Source organism: Macaca fascicularis, chromosome 7, assembly GCF_037993035.2.
Source record: "Macaca fascicularis isolate 582-1 chromosome 7, T2T-MFA8v1.1".
Classification (NCBI taxonomy): domain Eukaryota; kingdom Metazoa; phylum Chordata; class Mammalia; order Primates; family Cercopithecidae; genus Macaca; species Macaca fascicularis.
This window is the reverse complement of record NC_088381.1, coordinates 5,281,974-5,307,774: the sequence shown is the minus strand read 5'-3', so window position 1 is coordinate 5,307,774 and position 25,801 is coordinate 5,281,974. Positions and strand designations below refer to the sequence as shown.

At 44.4% G+C, this 25,801-nt stretch overlaps 1 protein-coding gene across 1 annotated transcript; it reads right to left on the bottom strand.

Annotated features, from left to right (window-relative positions):
• Nucleotides 1-8,374: 8,374 nt before the first annotated feature.
• Nucleotides 8,375-10,001, bottom strand: NDN (necdin, MAGE family member). Its single transcript, XM_045395178.2, has one exon. It carries the CDS (start codon nt 9,911-9,913, stop codon nt 8,948-8,950), a length of 966 nt encoding a protein of 321 aa, XP_045251113.1. The 5' UTR covers nt 9,914-10,001; the 3' UTR covers nt 8,375-8,947.
• Nucleotides 10,002-25,801: the final 15,800 nt, after the last annotated feature.

Below are 25,801 nucleotides of genomic sequence, written 5' to 3'. Positions count from 1 at the left end.
TGCTATTTTGATTCCCATCTCTATCACTCTCCTGGCTTACTTTCTATCTCTTAACCAGGTACTGTTTTTACTCTCCGTGGCAGCTTTTCCTTCAATACTACATGTGGGAATGTCTTAGTTTCCCAGAATATCTGCTTCTAGTTACTCTGCACTTTCTCTCTCTGGATAAATGGGTTGCTCCAGTGCAGGGCTATGATTCTCTGGCTTGAGCTAGGCATCTTTATTAATTGTGAACTTCATATTTCTTTCAGGATATGTCACTGAGTGTTTGTATAAACTCTTTACTGTTTTCACCCAAAACCTGTTCTTTACCTCCCTCCTCCATTTCATCAGATCACACTTACGGCCAGGTGCGGTGGCTCACGTCTATAATCCCAGCACTGCGGGAGGCCGAGGATCACTTGAGCCTAAGAGTTCGAGACCAGCCTGGCCAACATGGTGAGATTCCGCCTTTACAAAAAATACAAAAATTAGCCGGGTATAGTGGTGTGCTTCTATAGTCTCAACTACTTGGGAGGCTGAGATGGGATGATCACTTGAGCCTAAGAGGTCAAGGCTGCAATGAGCCGTGATTGTGCCAGTACACTCCAGCCTGGGCAACAGACCAAGACTCTATCTCAAAAAAAAAAAAAAAAAAAAAAGAAAAAAGAAAAAAAAAAAGAGATCACACTGTTCACCGAGTGCTCAAGCCTGAAACCTGAAAGTCAGGATCTAATCTTCTATGTCCCTTACCTATCCATCCTCCATTCCTCAGTTGAGCCCCAAATATACCCTCCTTCATCATATCTACATCATCTTCATCTTTTAGCAGACTCTCAACTTTGATGCTTTCCCTTCTCAATTCATTCTGAATATACTAAGGAGGGCAATATTTTAAAAACATAATGTCAGTTAGATGCGTCTGCAAGTCCTTAGTGGTTTCCATTTACTCTTTAAATACAATCTGCCTGCTTACCATCGCCTCCAGGGCTGCCCCGATACCTTCCTCTCTCTCCTGGTTCTGAGCTTTTCCTTCCCCTCACAACCCCAGAAAGCACCACTATTATTAGTATGATTTCTTGAGCAAATAACAAAACTGGCTTCTAAATAACAAGCTGACTTTTTAAAAAATTATACGTTTTTCTGAGATAACTCGAAATGCCAAAGTGGTACAAAATTCAGAGCCAAAAGCCCTAATTCTATTCTCATGACCACTGCCATGAAATGAATGGAAGTTCTAATCTACAAGACCTGATTGCTCAGAACTGATTAAGTTCTCATATCTGATCTAAGCACTGCAGCCAGGAGATAGAATTACTCTGCTTGTCATAACCTGATCAGGGCCCACCCATGGTCAGTAATACCCTCAAATGAGTACCAGACACAGAATAGGAGATGAGAAAAGAATGTTTTGGAAGTTTTACAGGTTAGGGATGCTTTGAGCTGCACAAAGCAAGCAAAAAATGCACAAGACAATAGCTTAAAGAATGGGATTTTATTCTACATGCCAAAAACTATAGATACAAGTAGGTGGCTATTGGTATTTGTCCAGCAGTTTGTAGATGTCAGGCTCAGCCTCTCTGTGATTCGTTGGACTGTTTTTTTTTTTGTTTTTTTTTTGTTTTTTTTTTTTTTTTGAGACGGAGTCTACCTCTGTCGCCTAGGCTGGAGTGCAATGGTGCGATCTCGGCTCACTGCAAGTTCTGCCTCCCGGGTTCACGCCATTCTCCTGCCTCAGCCTCCTGAGTAGCTGGGACCACAGGCGCCCGCCACTGCGCCCGGGTATTTTTAGTAGAGACGGAGTTTCACCGTGTTAGCCAGGATGGTCTCGATCTCCTGACCTCGTGATCCGCCCGCCTCGGCCTCCCAAAGTGCTGGGATTACAGGCGTGAGCCACCGCTCCCGGCCCATTTGACTGTTTTTATACTGTCATCATAGGAGCAGCAATAGCTCCTGACTTTCCTTATACATTCCTGGAAAGAGAAACAGGATGTAGGAAGGCAAAGTACGGATAAACTTCTCTGTACATCTCTTGACTGGAACACAGCTGAAAGACCAAGAAGTTAAATATTTCACTTGTGCGGCCTCAACTGTGGAGACAGACAAGAAAAGACAACAGGGTGTTGCATTTTGCTCAGCCCATTTATAATGCTATTTCTTGTGGTAAAGGCTACCAGAAAATCTAGTTAATTCACTCTGGGCCTTCATATATATGTATGTATATATATTATACACACATATGTGCATATTTGTGTATATATATTATACACACATATGTGCATATATATTATACACATATATGTGTATATACACCTGTAATTTACATACACATACATACATGTGTGTATATATGAGAAAATATATACACACTATATATACATACTATATATATACATACTAGATATACATACTAGATATACATACTATATATATATGTTCTTTCTGCCTGGATTTATCTTGATCTCCCCTTTGATCTTTGCTAACTCTCTTGTTATCCTTCAATTAATTATCAGCTTAAATTTCCCCTTTTCAGAAAATTATTTCTTGGGCTTCCTGCCCTAGTTTGTCTTCTCAACCATTCTCTATCAATTTAACCAAGTCATTTATTTAAATGAAACTTTTTTTGTAGAGATGAGAGGTCTTGCTATGTTGCCCAGGTTGGGCTTGAACTCCTAGCCTCAAACAATTCTTACATGTTGGCCTCCTAAAGTGTTAGGATTACAGGTGTGAGCCACTGTGCCTGGCCCATTTTTTTCATGTATCTTATCCAATCATATAATTTGTATTTGAAGTTTCGTTTGTACCTTTTTGTTGTGCTCTATCAATGCAAAGTTTATAAATAGGCCAAGCGTGGTGGCTCACGCCTGTAATCCCAGCACTTTGGTAGGCCCAGGCGGGCGGATCACGAGGTCAGGAGATCGAGACCATCCTGGCTAACACGGTGAAACCCTATCTCTACTAAAAATACAAAAAATTTAGCTGGGCATGGTGGTGGGCACCTGTGGTCCCAGCTACTCAGGAGACTGAGGCAGGAGAATGGCATGAACCCAGGAGGCAGAGCTTGCAGTGAGCCAAAATGGCACCACTGCATTCCAGCCTGGGTAACAGAGTGAGACTCCCTCTCAAAAAAAAAAAAAAAAGGTTTATAAATAAACTACTTGAGGCCAAGAGCCATCTTGTTTAATTCACCAAATTGTACCAGTCCCTAGCACAAGTCAGCCATATCGTTGAAGTTCAAGAAATCTCTATTGAATAAATACATAAACAAAATAATTTATACAGCAAACAGGAATCTGTAAGATTTTTTAGTATAAAGTTGGTGGGCTAATAGAACAGACATGAAACTGTTTAGATATGGGAAAATATGTAATATAGTTAAGAGCTCCAAACCCTGAGTAGCTGAACCAAAGAATAATTGGACAAATAAAGAGATAAGGAGGGATGTTTTAGACCCCTCAAAGCAGACAACAACAGCAGCAATAAAAAAACAAAGGTGTCTGTTCAAAAGAAGGCTATGCTTCAGCATGGCTTCTTCTAAATCTGTTAGCCTTTCATGCGATTCATATCAGCCCTCTTCTTTGTCACATCTTTGAGGAAATTGACTGTGTCTTCAGCCAGCATGCGTTTTTTTTTTTTTTTTTTTTTTTTTTTTTTTTACCTAGCCTCTAGTCAATTCTGAAATTTATTTCCCTTCTCCTTTTTACTCTATTTATTTTGAGAAACTCGTTGTGCAGCCCCATATGCTTGTGTGTGTGGTCACACAGCAGAGCCCAAGACACAAAGAGAGCCTCCTCCCGACTTCACCCCTCCGCACACCGCTTTCACGTTGTTAATTGCTTCTCATCCTATTGAATCAATTTATGCCTCACCTCTCTAGGGCAGTCTGAGTCGTGTGCACCTGTTTGTGCCTCTTTAGGCCCCACACTTCTCCTAGGATGGCACTCACTGCACTGAAGTGTAATTATTTTTATTCACCTGCTTCTTTCAATTCAGTGAATGCTCAGCAAGCACAGGACAATGTCTATTCTGTTCACTCTTGCATCCCTACCTCCTAGCCCTGCATCTGCAGCATATTAGGCACTCAGTACGCACTCTGAATGAATGCATAAAATAGCGTGTAGTAATTTATACAACTATAGCAGGGTCCAAGGATGCCAATTTCAATTCACTCTTGCTAGTACAGGATATTCATTTTTATTATATATTTGATCAATTCATATAGACAAAGTATCTTTACTTAATTAGTGAGATTGTATTTGTTTTTCATTTTGTGTTTACTATTAAGGCACTGACCTCTCTGTGTCCTTGGCCCATTTATCTAGTAATAAGTTGTTTCTTTTTTGCTTTTTTAAAAAATATATACTTTATAGGACAAATGTGCACAACGTGCAGGTTTGTTACATAGGCATACATGTGCAATGTTGGTTTGCTGCACCTATCAACTCATCATTTACATTAGGTATTTCTCCTAATGCTATCCCGCCCCTACCCCCACCCGCCACAGGCCTCAGTGTGTGATGTTCCCCACCCTGTGTCCATGTGTTCTTGTTCTTCAACTCCCACCTGTGAGTGAGAACATGCGGTGTTTGGTTTTCTGTCCTTGTGATAGTTTGCTTAGAATGATGGCTTCCGGCCAGGTGCGGTGGCTCACGCCTGTAAACCCAGCAATTTGGGAGGCTGAGGCGGGCAGATCACGAGGTCAGGAGATCGAGACCATCCTGGCTAACACGGTGAAACCCCGTCTCTACTAAAAATACAAAAAACTAGCCAGGCATGGTGGCTGGCACCTGTTGTCCCAGCTACTCAGGAGGCTGAGGCAGGAGAATGGCGTGAACCTGGGAGGCGGAGCTTGCAATGAGCCGAGACTGTGCCACTGCACTCCAGCCTGGGCGAGAGAATGAGACTCTGCCAAAAAAAAAAAAAAAAAAAAAAAAAAAAAAAGTAAAGCAGAGGTAATGTAGATAGGTATAAATTAGCTAAAGAAAAAAAAAAAGAAGGCAGAAAAACAATGGAGGCAAAAACTTGTTTCAAAAATCATTGCTACAAACACTCTAACAAAATAATCCAGTACCTAGTAGTTTTTCTAAAAAAAAAAGTGATCCACTCATCTCGGCCTCCCAAAGTGGTGAGATTACAGACATGAGCCACTGCGCGCCTATCCTACATTACCTCTACTTTATTATTATTATTATTATTATTATTTTTATTTTTTGAGATGGAGTCGTCCTCCATCTCATTTATTTTTTGAGATGGGGTTGTCTCGCTCTGTCGTCCAGGCTGGAGTGCAGTGGTGCGATCTCGGCTCACTGCAAGCTCCACCTCCTGGGCTCACACCATTCTCCTGCCTCAGCCTCCCGAGTAGCTGGGACTACAGGTTCCAGCCACCACGCCTGGCTAATTTTTTTGTATTTTTAGTAGAGACGGGGTTTCACCGTGTTAGCCAGGATGGTCTCATCTCCTGACCTCATGATCCACCTGCCTCGGCCTCTCAAAGTGCTGGGTTTACAGGCGTGAACCACCGCGCCCTTTATATTGGCTAATTGTTGTCGGCCACATATGGTTTTGTTTTCTCATGTGGATGGGTAGGTCTTTTCGAATATTTTGAGTTACTTCACTTATATAACAAATATTTATCAAATGCATCCATTATGGCCCATCCTTACATCAAGTATCAAGGAAACAATGAACAGGATACAGACAACTCTAACCCTTAAGTATGTAACAATCCAGGAGGAGAGAAATAAAAGGCACATAATTATAACCAGTATGTGTATTTTGAGTGCATTGAGAACATGGCTGTGCTTCGAGGTTAGGGAGAGCGTTCTCCCAGTAAGTAGTGTTCATGAGTTGGTCAGGTAAGACTCAAGTTGGAGAAGGACCTAAAAGGGTTTTCAAGCACAGGAAATATTTAACTGCATAAGAATTTCACTTAAAACATTTCTATTTAATAATGATACTGCTTACAGTTATTTATTTCCTCTCAGGACAGCTTATACTAGGTGTCTTTATATTTTATATTAAATTTGCAAAGATCCCTTTTCCCTTCATGTCTTTCATAAAATGAAATTAACAAATTGAAATATGTTTGCAGGTGTTTGTGAAGAAATGAGGTTCTAGCTGGCAGGTAGAAGTTCACATGTTATGGGGAGTTAGGAGAGCCTCTCCCACCCACAGCAGTCTGGGCTTCAGCACACTGTCATGTTGGACTGCAACACTGAGGACCTGCTGACCCCTTCCCCACTGACCCATCCCCGGACCTTGTAGGTGAATCTTTTGGTAAATGTTTGACCAACTCTCCAGGCTTTCCATGTAGAGCCCAGCATGAAAATCCAAGGGAGCTGCTGGGTGCTCCCTCCCCGTGCCCAAAGCTGCTATCTCTGCAGGATCAGGTGTCATGAAGTAAACTCATTTTACATCTGGAAGCCTCTTTCTCTAGGTCTGGCTGCCTCCTAGGCAGCATCGGGGAAGAGTCGCTCTGCCCCACGCCTTACTCCTTTCTCACATTCTGACATTCTGTTTCTCCTGTAAAGGCTAGGTCTTCTATGGCCTGGCTAGGGTGCTTGTGTGAATGAACTTGGGACAGCTTTGGAAAGGGTGGTTCTCCGTGCCTCTCACAGCAGAGAGGGAAAGTGGACACAAAACAAGGAGTTAAATGGGGATGTAAAGGGACTGTTTGCCTAGTGATTTCTGGGCTTGACTGCAAGAAGTCCACAGGGGTTACAGCTCCTGCAAGGCATCAATCCAGCAGTGAGGGGAGTATTAAGGCATTAGAGAAAATGACCAGCACTGTGTGTGGCAGGAACAACAGCCCATAGTCCTACTCCAGAAACGAAACATCCTGGATATCCCCACAATTTTAAATGATAAGGGGCAGATTTATTTTGATTCTGGAGAAACTTTTTGATGGGTTGTGGGGAGGTAAGATTTCTAAACAATCCTAACACTTTTGAAGAGGTGAGACGTTCACATTGGTTTTGTGTAAGAGGTGCCATCAAAGCCAGGTCACTCCTGCCTGGGTGATTGCAGAAATGTCCCCCTTTCCCCACAGAACCCCCTTGAAAGACTTCACCAGAAGCTTTTAAACTGGGATGGATTTCATCTCAGCACGAACAGGGGCTTCAGCATTTCCAGCACCCGCCCCCACCTGTTAAGTAATGCCAGTAAGTGTTGGGAATTCCAGCTCCCAATCCAAATTATAATTCCCTCACCCTAATAGGACTCCCAGTTTACTTCTTTGAGGTGTTATGTGACACGTGTCCTCTTCATTATTAGTCTTCCACAGAAAAGTTTCTGGCTTTGGCCAAATGGTCTTTCCCACTCTTTTGTAGTTTAAAGGACTTCTGTTCTTGTTAAAGCCCCTTTTCTCCCCCTTACCCCTTGCAGGACTAAAAATTCACAACGAGATTTTCCTTCAGGCATTGCCCCTAAAGCCCACTCGCAGCCCATCCCATCCTCTGAGGATTACCCAGTGGCTCACCGCAACTCGAGGGCTGCGAGGCCCGAGACGTCCTGAGGGCAACCCACCTCCCTCTCTTAGGTGTCTTGTGTGTTTGTCAGAGAAAGCACCTTCACCTCCAACCCTCAGGAAAGATTGTTTCCAATCCCAGCTTCACTGCTCAACAGGAATATCACTTCATTAGGTTAATTAATCTCTCCAAAAGTAAGTTTCTTAATTTGCAGAATCAGAATGATATTGCTTTCTCCAAAATATCCTAAGAATTAGAAAAATAAAATTCCTAGCCTTTTTGTATGTGTGGCCCATGAACCCATGTGAGTGTGGGCTCCCACATGAAATTTCAATATAAAGTTGAAAATAAATAACCTAAAAACCACAGGGTGTAGGGGAGTTGAAGGCAGGTGGGGACAAATGTGGACTCTGGATTCATTGTGAGTTCTAGTCCTAGCGCCTTCTCTTATTAACCTGTATGAGCTATGGAAAGTCCATTACCTACATTATTCCTGTGTTTCCTCCATGGTGCAGAGGCAGTTCTTGCCTGCCTGACAGGCCTGTTGTGAGGATTAGATAAAAGGAGAAAAATACACGTCAGGGCTCATGTACAATGTCTCACTCTTTAAGTGCCCACAAAGCATCTATTAATTTTGATAAAATGTAGAAACTTAAGGAAATTATTTTTGGTTTTTATTCCCATAGGATGTGATTATGGACAATCTTACTGTTTTGTTTTTTATGCTTTTCTATATTTGTGCATGTTTTTGAAATAAACATGAGTTAAAGACAAAACCACAAACTTCACAAATTTAGGAGTAATCATGAGTAGCGATTTTTCCCACCCCATTAGGGGAAACAGTTATATCTGTGTATACTGTAAAACAGAGAATTGTCTCATTCCCAACCATACTGCTTTGTTAAAATGATAACGTACACTTCCAGAAATGATTGTATCACAAGAATCTTTAATGTTTACTTTAAAGTTGACTCACGGTGGGGTTGTATATGTGTTTAGTAAAGTGTGCCAAGTGCTCTCACATTGAGACCAGTCCAGTTCAAATTAGTTTACGCCACGAGGATGTTTTCAGTCCCCAGCAAGGTCATGAGGGCCTTGACATTTCTTGGTTAGGCCGGCTTTGCTGGTGAGTTTTTCCAAACTCTGCAGGAGCAGTCTACCCCAACACACATCTCAGTCCCATGTAAATTAATAAGATGGAAACGTTCTCAATGTACTTCATCAGTTTAGCACGTCTCTGATACAAAAATCCAAGAAAGGTACCACAAAAGCGAAAGCACCAACCAAGCTTACATATAAACAAACATGCATACATCCTAAATACTACACAATAGTACCCAAATGAATACAACATTGCATTAAAGGTATAAAAGCACTGTACTGGAAACGTAAAAGTTACACGTGAATACTGCACTGTAAATCCTGAACACTCTAATGACCCACCCCCACCCTTCCACAGCCCTGGTGAGGATCAGAAAGCATTCATCTGCCTCCAGACTTGGCTAGTCCTCGGAGACACTGCTGCGAGGGCAGTGGGCAGCGGGATTAGCCTCCCGCAGAGCTCTGGCCTCCTCTAGAGCCTCTCTGTATCGGGAGGGCCAGGCCTGGGGGTCTTTCTTAAAGACCCTGGCCAGGAACTCCATGATTTGCAGCTTGGTGATTTCGCGGCTGGCCCGGGAGCCCCAGAAGAACTCGTACTCGGGCGGCTCCACGTACGGGACGCGCTGGTACTTCAGGTAATTCTGCTGGACGAACTCCTCAGTGATGAGCTTCCGCACGTCCCCGAAGGTGGAGTGCTTCTTCCAGGGCCGCAGCCCCAGGATGCGGAGCACGTTCCAGACCGCGCTCTCTCTGGCGCCGCGGCCCTTCACGTAGATGAGGCTCAGGATCATGAGGAGGAGACCTGTCATGGGCATGCGGTTGCTCAGCGCCACCCTGTCCAGCTCCTCGGGCTCCAGCGCTTTGACCAGCGCAAACTCCATGGTGTGCAGGCTGGTTAGCCTCAGGTGCAGCCCGAACACCCGGGCGAGGATGAGGCTGGTGCGCCGGAGGATGCTCCTGCACCACTTCTTGTAGCTGCCGATGACATCTTTCACCATGTCTGGAAACCAGATGATCATCTTCTTCTGGTCCTTGACCAGCACGTACCACATGAGCTCGTGCGCCTTCTGCACCAGCTGCGCCGGGGCTGGCGGGGCCGGGCCGGGCTGGGCCGCGCTCGGGGCCTGGTGGGCGCGGCCCTCCTCCGCGGCCTGCTGCAGGGCCTTCGGGTCGTCCTCGTCGCTCGGGGCCTGGGGAGGCTGCGCGGCCTGCGGGGCGGCCGTCGGGCCTAAAGGAGGGCTCTGCGGCTCTGCCAGGGTCTCGGACGGAGGAACCCCCTCCGGAACCCCAGGGCTGCTGTGCACCTCGGAGCTGGGGGCCTCGGCTGCAAAGTTAGGGTCGCTTAGATCCTTACTTTGTTCTGACATATCTGCGCCGTCTGGCAAGGGCAGGGCCTCTGCGTCCAGGAGCTCTTCAAGCCTGCGCTCCCTCCGCGGATTCCTGGAGAGGAAGTGCGCGTTGCTGTGCGCGGCGCCTTCCGCAGCGGCGGGCAGGGCGGGGCGGCGGCGGGACGCGGCACTGCGCCTGCGCGACTGCGGCCTTGGCCAGCGGCTGGGGGCGGGCGGGGCAGCGCGGAGCCCCGACGGGGAGGGTCCCTGGCTAAGCTTCACCTGCGGAGAGAGCGATCCCGGGGTTTCCCGTTTGGGCTGAGGGGATCTAGGGCAGGAGAAGAGTGCGATGGATGCGTACTGGAGAAGGGGCCAGTTTAGGAGAAAGATGATAACTTAAGTTTTTGGGATGTTGGGGTCAAGTTTCTTGGGAAACGCTTACCTGATATATCCAGAATTAAGTTAAATATGAGCGTCCCAGAGAAAGGTCTGGGCGGCTGTGTAAACTTGAGCTTTATGCGAACGAGTGAGAGGAACAGTCGGGCTTGTCCAAGAAAATGTGTAAAGTGTATGTCTGAGGTTGGAATCCTGAGAAATTCCAATAAAAAATGATTGACTCCCTCCCTACCAAATCAGAGGGGTTGTAAGAAAAGGAGAAATGCAGCGTGTCCTTAACGTAATTTCCTGTCAACCCATGTGAACTATGAACCTTTTAAGTAGGCAGCGGACTTAGAGCATCATTAATGCTTTAGTGGGCATAAATTTGGGTTTTACATTTCCTTTGGGTCACTTTGATTCCATTTTATTTTTTTCCATACTTAGTCCATAGCAGAAGGATTGCTATATCTTTTAGCACAAACTTGTATGATAATGTCTTTTTCCCTCTGCCCAGCACCCTTATTCTCCGATTCACCTTCTCCCAGGACCCTCTCTGAAGCTACTGAGTCCTCCACGTTGGAAGCCACACCCAAGTCCTTCCTGAGATTTAAAAAAAAAAACAACTAGGTCTCATAGGTAATATCTGGTAGTGTCTCTGAGATGACCCAAGGGTAGCAGGGGCAACATGGGTAACCCTGTTTTCCAAGTATAGAAGACAGATTCCCACTGGGCAAAGACAAAACTCGCTCCTACAGGCTCTCCATGAAAAAAGGGTCATTGGTGGAGCCTCTGAAACCAAGGGCCTTGATGCTGCTTCAGCATCCTTGGTCTGGGCTGATGTGGTCCTTCAGCGCTTCCAGGGTTTCTTCTCATCAGTAGCTTCTTAAATATGTTGAGTCTAATTATTGCCACTCGAAGCCAAAAGCACATTTAAAAATTGTCTTAACATGTCTAGAGTCCTCGCTGTGAGTATATATCTTTTCCCACTTGTCACTTTATTTTTCCTCAAGCAGGTTGATGTTGAAGGGTTTTCTGTGCTCTCTCTCTTTGGGTTTGCATGCACATAACACTTTTGGCAGAGCCATTCCCACACCAGTCCTTCCAACAGGCTCTTTAGCTTCCCACTTCACCAGGGTAATTCCTAGATATCAGTCTTAGTTGGAATTATTTCAACACTTTTCTCCTTCTCCTCTTCCTCCTCCACCTCGTCCTTCTTCTCTCCGTCTCCTTCTCCTTCTCCTTCCTCTATTTATGGATATTTACCACTTTCTTGGGAGCATCTTACAGAAATATGCTAATTCATTGTTTTGTAATCCCAGCACTTTGGGAGGCCGACACGGGCCGATCACAAGGTCAGGAGATCGAGACCATCCTGGCAAACACGGTGAAACCCCGTCTCTACTAAATAGTACAAAAAAACTAGCTGGGCGAGGTGGCGGGTGCCTGTAGTCCTAGCTACTCGGGAGGCTGAGGCAGGAGAATGGCATAAACCCGGGAGGCGGAGCTTGCAGTGAGCTGAGATCCGGCCACTGCACTCCAGCCTGGGCGACAGAGTGAGACTCCATCTCAAAAAAAAAAAAAAAAAAAAAAAGAATGTCTCTTGAACAGACTTATTGCCCCCATGCTTCTTAAATATAATCCTCATTTATTGCATTTAAATCTCCATCAATATTCTTCTTTATTTTATTTGGGTATGTATTATTTTCTAACTATTTAAATAAAATATTTAGGCCAGGTGCGGTGGCTCACGCCTGTAATCCCAGGACTTTGGGAAAGCAAGGCGGGCAGATCGCCTGAAGTCAGGAGGTCAAGACCAGCCTGGACAACATGGCAAAACCCCGTCTCTACTAAAAATACAAAAATTACCCGGGTGTGATGACAGATGCCCTTAATCCCAGCTACTTGGGAGGCTGAGGCAGGAGACTCACTTGAACCTGGGAGGTGGAGTTTGCAGTCAGCTGAGAGCATGCCACTGCACTCCAGCCGGGGCAACAGAGCAAGACTGTCTCAAAAATTAAATACATAAAGAAAAAAATATTTAGTTCGTTTGACATTTTTTTAATAATAAAAGTGTTTGAACCTACTATTTAAATCTCAACTTAGCTTTGGCCGTAGGCTATGGTTTTTAACATTGTGATCTCATTCAAACTACATTCTCACATTTCACCCTCCGAGATGTAATGGATTCTTGAAACTAAAGTGCAAGCTTTAGGGCATGACAACAATAAAAGGTGGCTCTGCTGAAGTGAGTGTCAGTGCTTTGGCCAGAGAGCTGCTTGGATTTCAGTTGCTGCCTGGGCAGGACTGGATAATGGAGCTTCTACCTGGACTTCGTTCTAGTGAAGTTGCCAGCATCAACAGACTGTGCAGAAAGGCTCTCCCGCGGCACACAACACACTGCGCTTCTGGCAGAAGGGTTGTCCAGTGCTGTACCTGGGCCTGTCGATGGAGACCACCCTGAGAGATTACACTCGGAAGGCTTAAAGCCTTGGGTGTGATGCATGAGTCTAAAACGAAGCACAGGCTAGATCTTGGAGCCCAACTGTACATCTACTAAAATGGTATCATCTTCCTCCTGAGGAATGAAGAGGTTCAATCCCCCCCCCTGCCAAAATCAAATTAATGGGAGTAGGAGTTTGGGTAGGTGGGGTAGTGGAACAAAATAAAGCCTGGGATAGCCTGTAAGTGGGGAAAGCAGGCATGCGCATGTGCAATGAGATAGATGGGTCAGTAGCTTGATGGCTTCCTAATAAAGTATGTGCCCATGAGCCAGAGATTCTGACCTTCAGAGTAATAACAGAAAGGACCAAAGACACTGTGAGAAATGAGAGGAAGCTAGTACTTGGGAGGCATCCACAACTACCTTGACCCAAGGCTCAAGACCTGGGGCGGAGCTCTAATGCTGTCCTGAGGGTCATGGGATAAATACATCTTGCTGGGTGTCTCCAGGGGAACCCCTATTTGAGATGGGCAATAAGTCCTCTCAGGGCCAGCAGCTTAGCGGAAAAGTGTGAAGACTACAAAAATATATCTCAACTACTCATTAAATCAAAATTCTGTAAATAGAAGTTCTGTGAATAGATACAGAATATATATGGAGAAGCTGTAACTTAAAATATTCTGGAGCAGACAGTTTTGCTGGTGGGTTACTTCGAACTCTGTAATGTGGAACAGATTACACAGCTGTGGAATAGGCTGTTCTTGGCAGACCCAGGAACAGGAGGAGAGGCCAGTCCCAGCCTTGGTTTCCATAGTGAACAGAGAAAGGGGGGTTACCCCAGAGCCTCTAGTGGGCAGTGCGCATGCTCGCAGTGCAGGGACCCAGAGGCCCTGGATGAAATGTGAATCTTCTGGCTCTTCCCTGTCCACATACGCAGCAGCCTCCACCTTGGAGCCCCTAAACGGGCCCCAAATGCCTTTCAGGCCAAGGATCTTAAGCAGAGAATTCACTTTAATGTGTTCAGTAAATATTGAGCAATACCTGTCATGTGCCTGAAATATTTGCATTTCAGAAAAGTAGCTCAGTCTGAGGGAAAAACCCATTGCAGCTGGGCCCCTGTTTTTGTTAGAAAACATTAAGAAGTGAGGACAGGCAGTGCTGCTTTACAAACTTGGGAGGGACCGGCCCCTGGCCTCTCATCCCCAGCCTCCCTAGGGGGCCACTGCTCATGCTCATCCATTCGCGGTCCATCGCATTCCCTGAAATGGGAGACCTTTCAGTCCTGCCCAGCCCCAAGGAGCGGCTCTCTCAGGTAGTTAAAGAGACTAGGGTGTCTTCTGAAAGGTCACCTGCATACAGAGTAAGGTTAGAGTTTGGGGCAGCTGGACAAGCAGAGGCAGAGAGTCCTTAGGGGCCCCTTCCCAGGAATCCATGTGATGGGCGATGGCTTGCATTTCATCTTCATTCGTCAACTGTTTACCAACATTACATTACATGTCAGGCCTTGTGCCTGGGGATACAACGAGAAGAGACATGGTCTCTGTAATCTGTAGTGAGGCGAAGTGGTGGAGATAAAGAGCCTTAAAAGAGAAAGCAAATGCCTGATCAGATAATCATATGTCATGATGCATATCGTGAAGGAACAGCAATATTATCACCGAGAGGGGGACAGAGGGAGCTGAGGTTCAATAGAAAGGCCAGTGAAGATATCAGTAGCAATGGAAGGTGAGGGGAGACTGTGAGTAACGGGCACATCCAGGATTCTGTCTCCAGCAGCCAATTGAGCAGGACTGCAGCTAGGAAATGCAGGTGCTATTTCCTGAAACCATGTGGAGAGAAGGACCAAAAGATTCTGGGAAGACTGAACGGTCATACCCAGCAGATATCTGGAGTGACACAACTCAGCAAAAACGCCTGTGCTGGAAAGAGAAGTTTGGAAGTTAAAGAAGATAAATCACATCACCCTGAGAGTGTCTAGAGCAGGGCTCTTTGATGATATGAGGATGGCGTAATGTTTCATTGTCTGAGAACATAGCACACACCACAGAGGCTGTCTCCCTTCACATGCACACATACATGCCCTCCAGACATGAGAAAACCAACAGGAAAGTGGAGAAAAGAGAAAAGACACCATCCCCACACACCACCAAAAGCCCTTTTATGGGCAGCGCAGTCCCCAGTTGAGAACCACAGAAAATAACAAGCAGAGAGGAGTGAGGAGAGACAGGCGTAGCAATAGGCCAAGGTGATTTAAGCCTCTTTCCAGACTCTCCTATGACCATCCCAGTTGGAGCTATTTCTGGTACATATTAAAATCACTTGCCTCATCTTAAACACTCTTCTCTAAGATAAACTCTATTCAAGTGGATGTTGGGTTCCAGTTTGTGCTGTATTACTCCTTTTACATGTCAGTGGATTTAATTTGGTAATATTTAGCTGAGGGTTTTTATTTATATGCTCACCAGAGATATTGGTCTATAGTTTTCTCTTTCTGCGATATCTGTATCTGGTTTTGACTTGAGAGCCTCATGAAAATACTGGTCCCTCCTTCTCTTCAGCTTTATGGAATAAATTGTGTAGAATTGTCTTTATTTCTTCTTCAAATGTTTGGTAGACATTTTCAGTGAAACCATCAGTGCCTGAATGATGGTTTCAGATGGTTTGTAACTATTTGTTTTAATTGTAAGCCTATTCAGATGATCTTTTCATAATGGATGGATTTTGGTATTTGTGGTCTTAGGGAGTTGGCTCATGTATTAGTCCATTCTCGAATTACTATAAAGAGCTACCTGAGACTGGGGAATTTCTAAAGAAAAGTGGTTTAATTGGATCATGGTTCTGCAAGCTGTACAGGAAACATGACTGAGGAGGCCTCAGGGAACTTATAATCATGGTGGAAGGCAAAGGGGAAGAAAGCACATCTTACATAACCAGAGCAGGAGGAGGAAAGCCAAGAAGAAGGTGCCACACACATCTGAACAGCCAGATCTCGTGAGAACTCACTCACTATCATGAGAACAGCAAGGGGGAAGTACCCCCCCAACCCAGGACCCAATCACCTCCCACCAAGCCCCTCCTGCAACATGGGGGATCACAATTCGACGTGAGATTTGGGCAGGAACACAAATCCAAACCGTGTCTGGCCATTTAATCTAATTTGTCAAATTTATGTGTGTCGTGATGTTTGCAGTTTTTCATGTTATCCTTTTAATGATAGATTTATCTACCAAGCAGCCTTGGGTTTCTTAACTATATTGGGAACACACACGTGCAAATACATACCACACACACACACACACAAACGCACACGCACCACCCATGCCATGGCTGTTCTTCCAGATAGCCCTGAGTCCTCAGGGTACACCATAGACTTCAGGGATCGCTGAGAACTCTCTTCGCCTTTTCAGATCTTTTAAAATATCTTTCTCCAGCCATTATCTAAAAGTTGAAGTTTCTAGTGGTCCTGTCTCTCACCTCTTCTGTTCCTGTCACCTTGTGTTCTGAGCAACACCATCTCCCAGAGCTTGAATTTTACATCTATACACAAATGAGTCCAAAATTCATTTCTCCAGACTAAGATGTCTCTTTTTTTTTTTTTTTTTTTTTTTTTGAGGCGGAGTCTCGCTCTGTCGCCCAGGCTGGAGTGCAGTGGCCGGATCTCGGCTCACTGCAAGCTCCGCCTCCCGGATTTATGCCATTCTCCTGCCTCAGCCTCCTGAGTAGCTGGGACTACAGGCGCCCGCCACCTCGCCCGGCTAGTTTTTTGTATTTTTTTTAGTAGAGACGGGGTTTCACCGTGTTAGCCAGGATGGTCTCGATCTCCTGACCTCGTGATCCGCCCGTCTCGGCCTCCCAAAGTGATGGGATTACAGGCTTGAGCCACCTCGCCCGGCCAGATGTCTCTTTCATGTTCTATAACTGGATATCCAGCTGCCTAAAGGTCATCTTAACATTGTGCCTTCGAGTTTTTTTTTTTTTTTTTTTTTGAGATGGAGTCTCGCTCTGTCGCCCAGGCTGGAGTGCAGTGGCCGGATCTCAGCTCACTGCAAGCTCCGCCTCCCGGGTTCTCGCCATTCTCCTGCCTCAGCCTCCCGAGTAGCTGGGACTACAGGCGCCCGCCACCACGCCCGGCTAGTTTTTTGTATTTTTTTAGTAGAGACGGGGTTTCACCATGTTAGCCAGGATGGTCTCGATCTCCTGACCTCGTGATCCGCCGGTCTCGGCCTCCCAAAGTGCTGGGATTATAGGCTTGAGCCACCGTGCCCGGCCAAGTTTTATTTTATTTTATTTTATTTTATTTTATTTTATTTTTTGAGACAGAGTCTCACTCTGGTTGCCCAGACTTGAGCGCAGTGGTGTAATCTCAGCTCACTGCAGCCTCAACTCCCCAGGCTCAGGTTATTTTCCCACCTCAGCCTCCTGAGTAGCAGGACTACAGGTGTGTGCCACCGCACTTGGCTAAATTTTCGTAATTTTAGAGATGGGTTTTTGCCATGTTTGCCAGGCTTGTCTTGAACTCCTGGGCCCAAGTAATCCACCTGTCTCAGACTCCTAAATTGCTGGGATTACAGGCATGAGCCACCATGCCCAGCCTGAGTTATAAATTCAACATTTTACTCTACTTCATCAGTATCTGCCTGAAACCTTCTGCTGCCAGTGTGTTCCCTGCCTCACAGTACATGGCATAGCTGTCCACCCAGGGTCCCGAGGAAGAAAAAGGATGCCATTGATTCTCTTGTATCCTTCATATCTAGGTAATCACATAATTCTCACCTTCTATAAGCCATTCACTGCCATCCATGACTATATTCCACTCACTGTCATCCATGACTATATTCCACTGCTCTTTCACCCTTGGTTCACCACTGAGGACATCCTCTGTGCCTTCTCACTAGTTTATTCACTTGCAGTTTATTTTGCACACTGAAAACAGTACATTTTCTGAAATTAAAACATTTCTTCCTTATTTGTCTCCTAAGGCTGCCATAAAAAATCACCACAAATTGGGTGGCATAAAATAACAGAAGTTTATTCTCTTGTAGATTTGGCAGCTGGAAGTTTTAAATCAAGGTGTTGGTTTGGCCATGCTCCTACCAAAGGCTTTAAGGGATAATCTGTTCCTGCCCTTCCTGCCTTCTAGAGACTTTTGGCGTTCCTTGGCTGGTAGCAAAATAACTCCAATCTCTACCCATCTTCACAAATGGCATAGAGTACTGTGGGATTTCTAAGCAACCACAGGGTCTTTCACATTCAGAGTCAATGAGGCTGGCAAAGACTGCTAAATAAGGTCCAATTCTAGCGTTTCTCCTAACTTCCTGGTTACTGGTAGACCACAGTCATATTGATCCACAATAGGTTGGTCTCAAGAGGAAGGATGTTTGCTGTTTCAATATTGTTAAGTTCAGGTGGCTATATTCTGGAGTCTCATGAAAAATAGCCTCAAATCCCACTTATCCATTGAAAAGTCAGGAACGTGCATTTAGGTACCAGCTTTTGGAATATGGAAGGCTCTTAGGTTCATTAAGATGGGATCCCATCATTCCCAGTTGCATCAGACTTCTTAGTTGCTTCCACCTGCTCATGTTGTCAGAGATTAATTTTTATAATTACATAAAATTATGTGAAATGATTTTTATAATCATGGCCTTATATGCCCCCCGTTATTACTAATGTGTCAATTAGGGAAATAACTGAGCTCCATTCTGCTTTAGGTTTGTTGTGTCACCTTCTACTTCGTTGAATTATGGTCCAACTGGGTGTGCCATAATTCAAATATTGCAGTAATTACACAATTTAGTGCAGATCCTACAAGCTGAAGTGTGTGACCCCCAACAAGCAACAAGATTGTTCTTCTTCTTCTTTTTTTTTTTTTTTTTGGAGATGGAGACTCGCTCTGTCCCCCAGGTTGAAGTGCAGTGGCATGATCTCAGCTCACTGCAAGCTTCACCTCCCGGGTTCATGCCATTCTTCTGCCTCAGCCTCCCGAGTAGCTGGGACTACAGGTGCCTGCCACCATGCCCAGCTAACTTTTTGTATTTTTAGTAGAGATGGGGTTTCACCGTGTTAGCCAGGATGGTCTCGATCTCCTGACCACATGATCCGCCCACCTCGGCCTCCCAAAGTGCTGGGATTGCAGCATGAGCCACCGTGCCTGGACCAAGATTGTTCTTCTGATGCCAGCTGTACTTCAGGGGTCCTCAGGACACCCACACTTCCGACTAACTACCTATATGGAGATTCCCATGACCCTAGTAGATTTAATAATTTGCTATATTGACTAACAGAACTCACTAAAAGTGCTGTACTTATGATTATCACTTTCTTAGAAAAGATACATGTTGGGGAAGGGGTCTTGGAGGAACTGCAGAGATTTATGACCTCTCCATGTGGGATCAGGGCATGCCACTCCCCAGGAGCATCCATTTGTTCACAAAAACCAGGAAGCTCCACTGAGCTACATTGTTCAGAGTTTTTACTGGGGCTTCATATGTAGGCATGATTGCTTAAATCCTGGGCCATGTGACTGAACTCCACCACCAAGCCCCCTTACTTCTCAGAAGGTCAGGCAGCTGAAGTCCCAATGCTAATCATATATTTAGTCTTGTGACCAGCCCCCATTTTGAAGTTTTGTATTGATCCATTATGAGCCACCTTATTAGCATAACAAAGACACTCCTATCACTCAAGAAATTCCAAAAGTTATAAGCAAGGAACTTAGGACAAAGATCAGGTAAATTTTTTATTGTAACACAGGCTCTGATAAGATGACTTGAAATTATCCTCCCTGCTTCCTAGTACTCTTGCTTCCTCTATTTGATGCTTACTGTAGCCTTCTTTGGACAGAAGTTTCTACCCTCCAAGGAAAGTTGAGAAGTGTCAAGACCAGCTCAGTCATGGAGACCCTAACCCAGTAGCACTAGAGGAATTAAAGATATACACACAGAAATATACAGTGCAGAGTGAAAAAACCAGGGGGCTGACAACCTTCAGAGCTGAGAGCCCTGGACAGAGTTTGACCCACATATTTATTGACAGCAAGCAAGTGATAAGCATTGTTTCTATAGATTATAGATTAAGTATTCCTTACAGGAAACAAAGGGATGGGCCGAAACAAAGGGATGGGCTCTGGCTAGTTATCTGCAGCAGGAATATGTCCTTAAGTCACAGATCGCTCATGCTATTGTTTGTGGTTTAGGAACACCTTAAGCGGTTTCCAACCCTGGGTGGGCCAGGTGTTCTGGTAAACCTCACATTGCCCTCATTCCGATAAACCCACAACCTTCAGCGTGGGTGTCATAGCCATCACAAGCATGCCACAGTGCTGCAGAGATTTTGCTTATGGCCAGTTTTGGGACCAGTTTATGGCCATATTTGGGGGCCTGTTCCCAACATATTCCCCCTTTTTGTTTTTGCAACACGATAAAAGCAAAGGCGGCTTTATCACAGTGAGCTACTTCTTGCAGGAGTCGGGATCTGCATCTGCAGACTATACAAAGACAAACAACACAGACTAAAAGCACAATCATCATTGAAATCACAGGGCTTCCAAGTGTTGTTATCCATTTTAATGGGTTACTAGCTGCTAATCTGTCTGCAGCTCCTTCAAGCACTCCAGTTCCTGGCATTACAGTCAGGTGTGCCTGTGATGCTTTAAATATTTCTTCTTTTAATTTTGCAATATCCAAAGAGAAGTTTGTAGAGTGTCCTTCTAGATGATTTTTTATTATCTCCCAAATTTTGATCTTATTATGAGCCATTAATAGTTTCCACAAATCCTTATGTTTAGCTTCTAGAGTGGGCCATATCATTTGAGGTTGAGGTGCCACTATACTGCCATGTTTCCAGATAATAGGAACTCTTGCCGTATTTCTTACCATTTCTACCATCTGACCATTTTGTTTATACCAGCTGAACATAGTGTGGCCATGGCATGCAGACTGAGAGGTGCAATTCAAGCTAAACATCCCCTTAGGGGACCAATCAATAATGATTCCATAGGAATCATTGTGCAACAACTCTGTTTTGCGATGCAGTCTTCCCAGACAAGCATGTTCATTATTTCTGGTCAGGACCAATTCTGTTTACAAATAGGTTTTTGAGGGTGGTATGCCTCAATTATAGGAGCAGATTTATTATGGTAAATACTGAGATCAGAAAGCATGTGTAAGTGTGTCATAGTGATTGCATCCAGGCACTATTGCCAGCCAAGATTGATAAATATGCCCAATAAGTATAATTGCTCTCTGTGTCAGCCCTTGTTGAAGGAATACTCATGGCAACGGTGATCACCGCTATCACAGCTAACCAGTAAATTACTCAGTGTGACTCGTTGTCCCACTTTCCTCAGGTTTTCTTCCACCATCTGTGACAGCTTCTTGATCTGTCCCCAGGTAGGTGGCTGTGTTCGACGGGTGTAGCTTGTCACAGTTGGGGTCCTCCTCAGGGTCAGTCTCAACATGGCTGCAACCGGGGAGTCCTCAGGATCCTCCAGGAATCTCTTCCTCGGCATCTCGCTTATGATAAGGTTTCAGGTGTTTTGATGGTATCCAAATCGGCTGCTGGTTTTGGCCTGGAGAAACACAAGCATAACCTCAACCCCAAGTTATTTTACCTATTTCCCACCTTTTTGTTGTTGGATCTCTCCACCAAACCAGTCGTTCTGCTTCTGTCTTTGCAGCTGGTTTCTGTAGATGCTGTTCAGCTGCTGATAACATCTGGCCTTTAGGCAGTCTCAAAAAATTTAAAGTCAATAATACTAGATTCAACTGTGTATACAAGGTGTCCCACAGTCCCTGTTTCCCCCCACTTTGCATTTGCAACTGCTGTTTCAGGGAGAGATTCATTCGTTCCACTATGGCTTGTCCTTGAGAATTATATGGGATACCAGTAATGTGTTTAATATTCCATATAGAGAAGAATGTAGCTAGAGCTTTGCTAGTATAGCCTGGGGCATTATCTGTTTTAATAGAAGCTGGAATGCCCATCACCGCAAGACACTGCAAAAGGTGACGTTTAACACAGGCAGAAGACTCTCGTGATTGGCATGTAGCCCAGACAAAGTGAGAAAAGGTGTCCACATATACATGTACCTAAGCTAGTCTCCCAAGTGAGGGAACATGTGTGACATCCATTTGCCAAAGAGAATTAGGTTCCAATCCTCGAGGATTAACTCCTCCCGTGAAAGATGAGGAATGCACCATTTGGCAAGTTGCGCATCGCTGGATAATAGCTTTAGCTTCTTTCCAGGTAATGCTGTATCTGCGTTTGAGACCAGAGGCATTAACACGGGTCAAACTATAAAAGTGTCTGGCATTAGATATTGCAGTAGCAACTAGGAGATCGGTCATTTGATTCCCTTCAGTTAAGGGTCCTGGAAGATGTATATGAGCCCTAATGTGAGTGATGTAAAAAGGGTGCATTCTACTCCTGACTGCTGTTTGCAACTGGGTAAATAAAGTCATCAGTTGCTCATCTGTGTGAATCATAACTGAGCATTTTCAATTAACTGTGTGGAATGAACCACATATGAAGAATCAGAAACACATTGATAGGTATATTAAAAGCAGTCAATACCTCAATTACAGCTACAAGCTCTGCTTTTTGAGCTGAAGTACAGGGTGTCTGAATACATTTTGAGCTAGAATAAGAAGCTTTACCAGTACTAGACCCACCTGTAAAAACATTCTCAGCACCTTCAATTGGTTTAAATTTAGTTATTTTAGGGAGAATTCAGTTAGTTAATTTCAAAAATTGAAACAGTTTCATTTTAGGAAAATGATTATCTAGAATACCCACAAAGTCAGCTAAATGGGTTTGCCAAGTAAGACTATTTATAAAAGTTTGCTCTATCTGTGTCTTCATGAGAGGGACAATAATTTTTCCAGGATTGTATCCACATAATTTAACAATCTGAGTTCTCCCATTTCCTATCATAGTAGCAATTTGATCTAAGTAAGGAGTTAGAGTCCGTGAATTAGCATGTGGAAGAAAAAGCTCCTCTACAAAGTCCTGCTCTTGGACAATAACACCAGTAGGTGAATGCTGAGTTGAAAAAATTAGCAAATCTAGAGTCTTCTCTGGATCTATTCTATTTATTTGAGCCTTATGGACTTGCTTTTCAATCAGCTGTAACTCTCTCTCAGCCTCCTTTGTTAATTGCCGAGGGCTAGTGAGACTAGGATCTCCTCTAAGGATAGAAAATAGATTACTCATGGCATAGGTAGGAATGCCTAGAGCAGGTCATGTCCAATTAATGTCCCCTAGTAATTTTTGAAGGTCATTTAATGTGTTCAGTTGATCCCTATGTATGGTTACTTTCTGTAGCACAATGGTAGTGTCATTTACTAAGGTCCCCAAGTAGGAGTAAGGAGTAGTAGTCTGAATTTTGTCAGGAGTTACAATTAAACTGGCAGAAGAAATTGAATTTTGCAAGTGATTGGAGTAACTGTCTCCAGTCAGATGTTGGAGTAATATTTCTCAAGTGGGGGCAGCATAAAGTATATCATCCAAAAAATGAACAATGTAACACTGTGAAAATTTTTAGGAGTTTACATAAGTCTGGCAAATTGTTGGACTGTTTAACATGCCTTGTGGCATACGCTTAGCAGGCTGCAGGTTGTTTACCGCAGGAATTGTAAATGCAAACTGTTCACAATCTAAGGGGATAGTAAAGAAATAGTCTTTTAAATCTATGACTATTAAAGGCCATTTTTTCAGAATTATAGCAGGAGAAGTCAATCCTGGCTGTTATGTCCCCATAGGTTGTATAACTGAATTAATGGCTCTCAAGTTTGTTAACATTCTCCATGTACCTGATTTTTTCTTAATTATGAAAACTGCAGAATTCCAGGGGGAAAATGTTGGAGCTATGTGTCCTTTTTCTAATTGTTCAGTAACTAAGTCCTCTAAAGCCTCCAGTTTCTCTTTACTTAGCGGCCATTGTTCTATCCAAATTGGCTTATCTGTTAACCATTTTAAAGGTATAGGTTCTGGAGGCTTAACAATGGCTGCCGTCAAAAATGATATCCTTAACCTTGGCGGGAACTTCGTCTTTCTGCTTGAAGCAGTTCCTTCAAACCTTGCAAATATTTTCCTAGTCCCATACCAGGCACACACTCCATTTCATACATCATATGTTGGCTTTCAGGGCTACATAATTGTTCCAGAATTATAACCTGTGCTCCCTATTTTTGTAACAAATCTCTCTCCATAAATTTATAGGTACAGAAGTTACAATTGGTTGAATAGTCCCAGGTTGTCCACTGGGCCCTTCACAATGCAAAATATAACTGTTCTGATACACTTCAGGGGCTTTACCAACTCCAACTCTGTTAAATTGAGTGTGTTGAATTGGCCATGTGGACGGCCAGTGCTGTAGAGAAATGATTGAAATGTCTTCTCTTGTATCTACCAAACCTTTAAATTTCTTTCCCTGAATAGTTATTTCACAGGTAGGACATTTATCAGTAATTTGATTTGCCCAATAAGTTGCTTTGCCTTGTTGATTTGTGCTTCCAAATCCTCCTGTTCATTTAATCTCACTTTCCCCATTTCCACATACAGCACAATCAGGAACTCTGCTATGCACTCTGCCTGGCTCTGCTTTCCGGAGAACAGAAGTAGATATAACAATTTGAATTTCCCCATTGTAATCTGAATCAATGACTCCTGTGTGTGCTTGTACTCCTTTTAAATTTAAACTAGATGGCTGGGTGCTGTGGCTCACACTTGTAATCCCAGCACTTTGGGAAGCTGAGGCAGGTGGATCACAAGTTCAGGAGATCGAGACCATCCTGGCGAACATGGTGAAACCCTGTCTCTATTAAAAATACAAAAAATTAGCCAGGCGTGGTAGCGGGTGCCTGTAGTCCCAGCTGCTGGGGAGTCTGAGGCAGGAGAATGGCATGAACCTGGGAGGCAGAGCTTGCAGTGAGCCAAGATCGCGCCACTGCACTCCAGCCTGGGTGACAGAGTGAGACTCCATCTCAAAACTAATAAATAAATAAATAGATAAATAAATAAATTCAAACTAGATATGCCTAGAAGTAATCCTATTGTCCCCGCTGGTAACATCTGACTGGAGACAGTTACATTCTTTAACAGTTCCGTTACAAAAGGAGAACCTAGTCCATATTGATTAATAGCTTGTTTAAATTCTTTAAGTATCTTAAAAGGAAAAGGCTCAAATATAGCTATAATATTTCCCTGGGGGGAAATCCTAACAGGATTTAGGGGGTGTATCCTGTGTGATATGGGGGGTGTATCCTAACAGGGAACTGCCAACCCTCTATATCACCTTCACGTCCAGCTTGCTGGATTCCTGCCTGAATAGAACTAAGAGCAGTCACTCAAGGTGCTGCTCAAACAGTCACTGGGGCAACTACTTTTCGCCCAGTGTCCTCCAGAAAAGAAAGATCTGGAGGGTCAGGCCACTTTTTTTCTTCAAAATAATGAGGGGGTGCAGAAGGGTAGGGATGAACCTCTTCCTCCTTTGCCGCTTTAGCTTTAGCTGGAAAACAAACCTGCTCTGTCACCTCTTCTGTTACTTTGTTATACTTTCCTTCCCCCTCCTCATCAGTGTAAAAAGGTTCTAAGGTGGAAGGAACCAGAGCCCACACTTGTCCCATTGTTACCCTGATGCTTCCAAGCTCCCCTTCTTACTCACCACAGGGATTGCCCAAGAGTATTTGGGTGTCCTACAGCTTAGTTCCACCTTCTTCAACCATTGCTCCAGCGACCCTTCAACCTGGGTTCGATCCCCAGGTATGGGCACCCCTTGCCAAGACCAGCTTGGTCGTAGAGACCCTAACCCAGCGGTGCTAGAGGAATTAAAGACACACACACACACACACACACACACACACACACACACAGAAATACCGACTGCAGAGTGGGAAATCAGGGGGCTGAGAGCCTTCAGAGCTGAGAGCCCCAAGCAGACTTTGACCCACATATTTATTGACAGCAAGCCAGTGATAAGCGTTGTTTCTATAGATTATAGACTAACTAAAAGTATTCCTTAAGGGAAACAAAGGGATGGGCTCTGGCTAGTTATCTGCAGCAAGAACATGTCCTTAAGGCACAGATCGCTCATGCTATTGTTTGTGGTT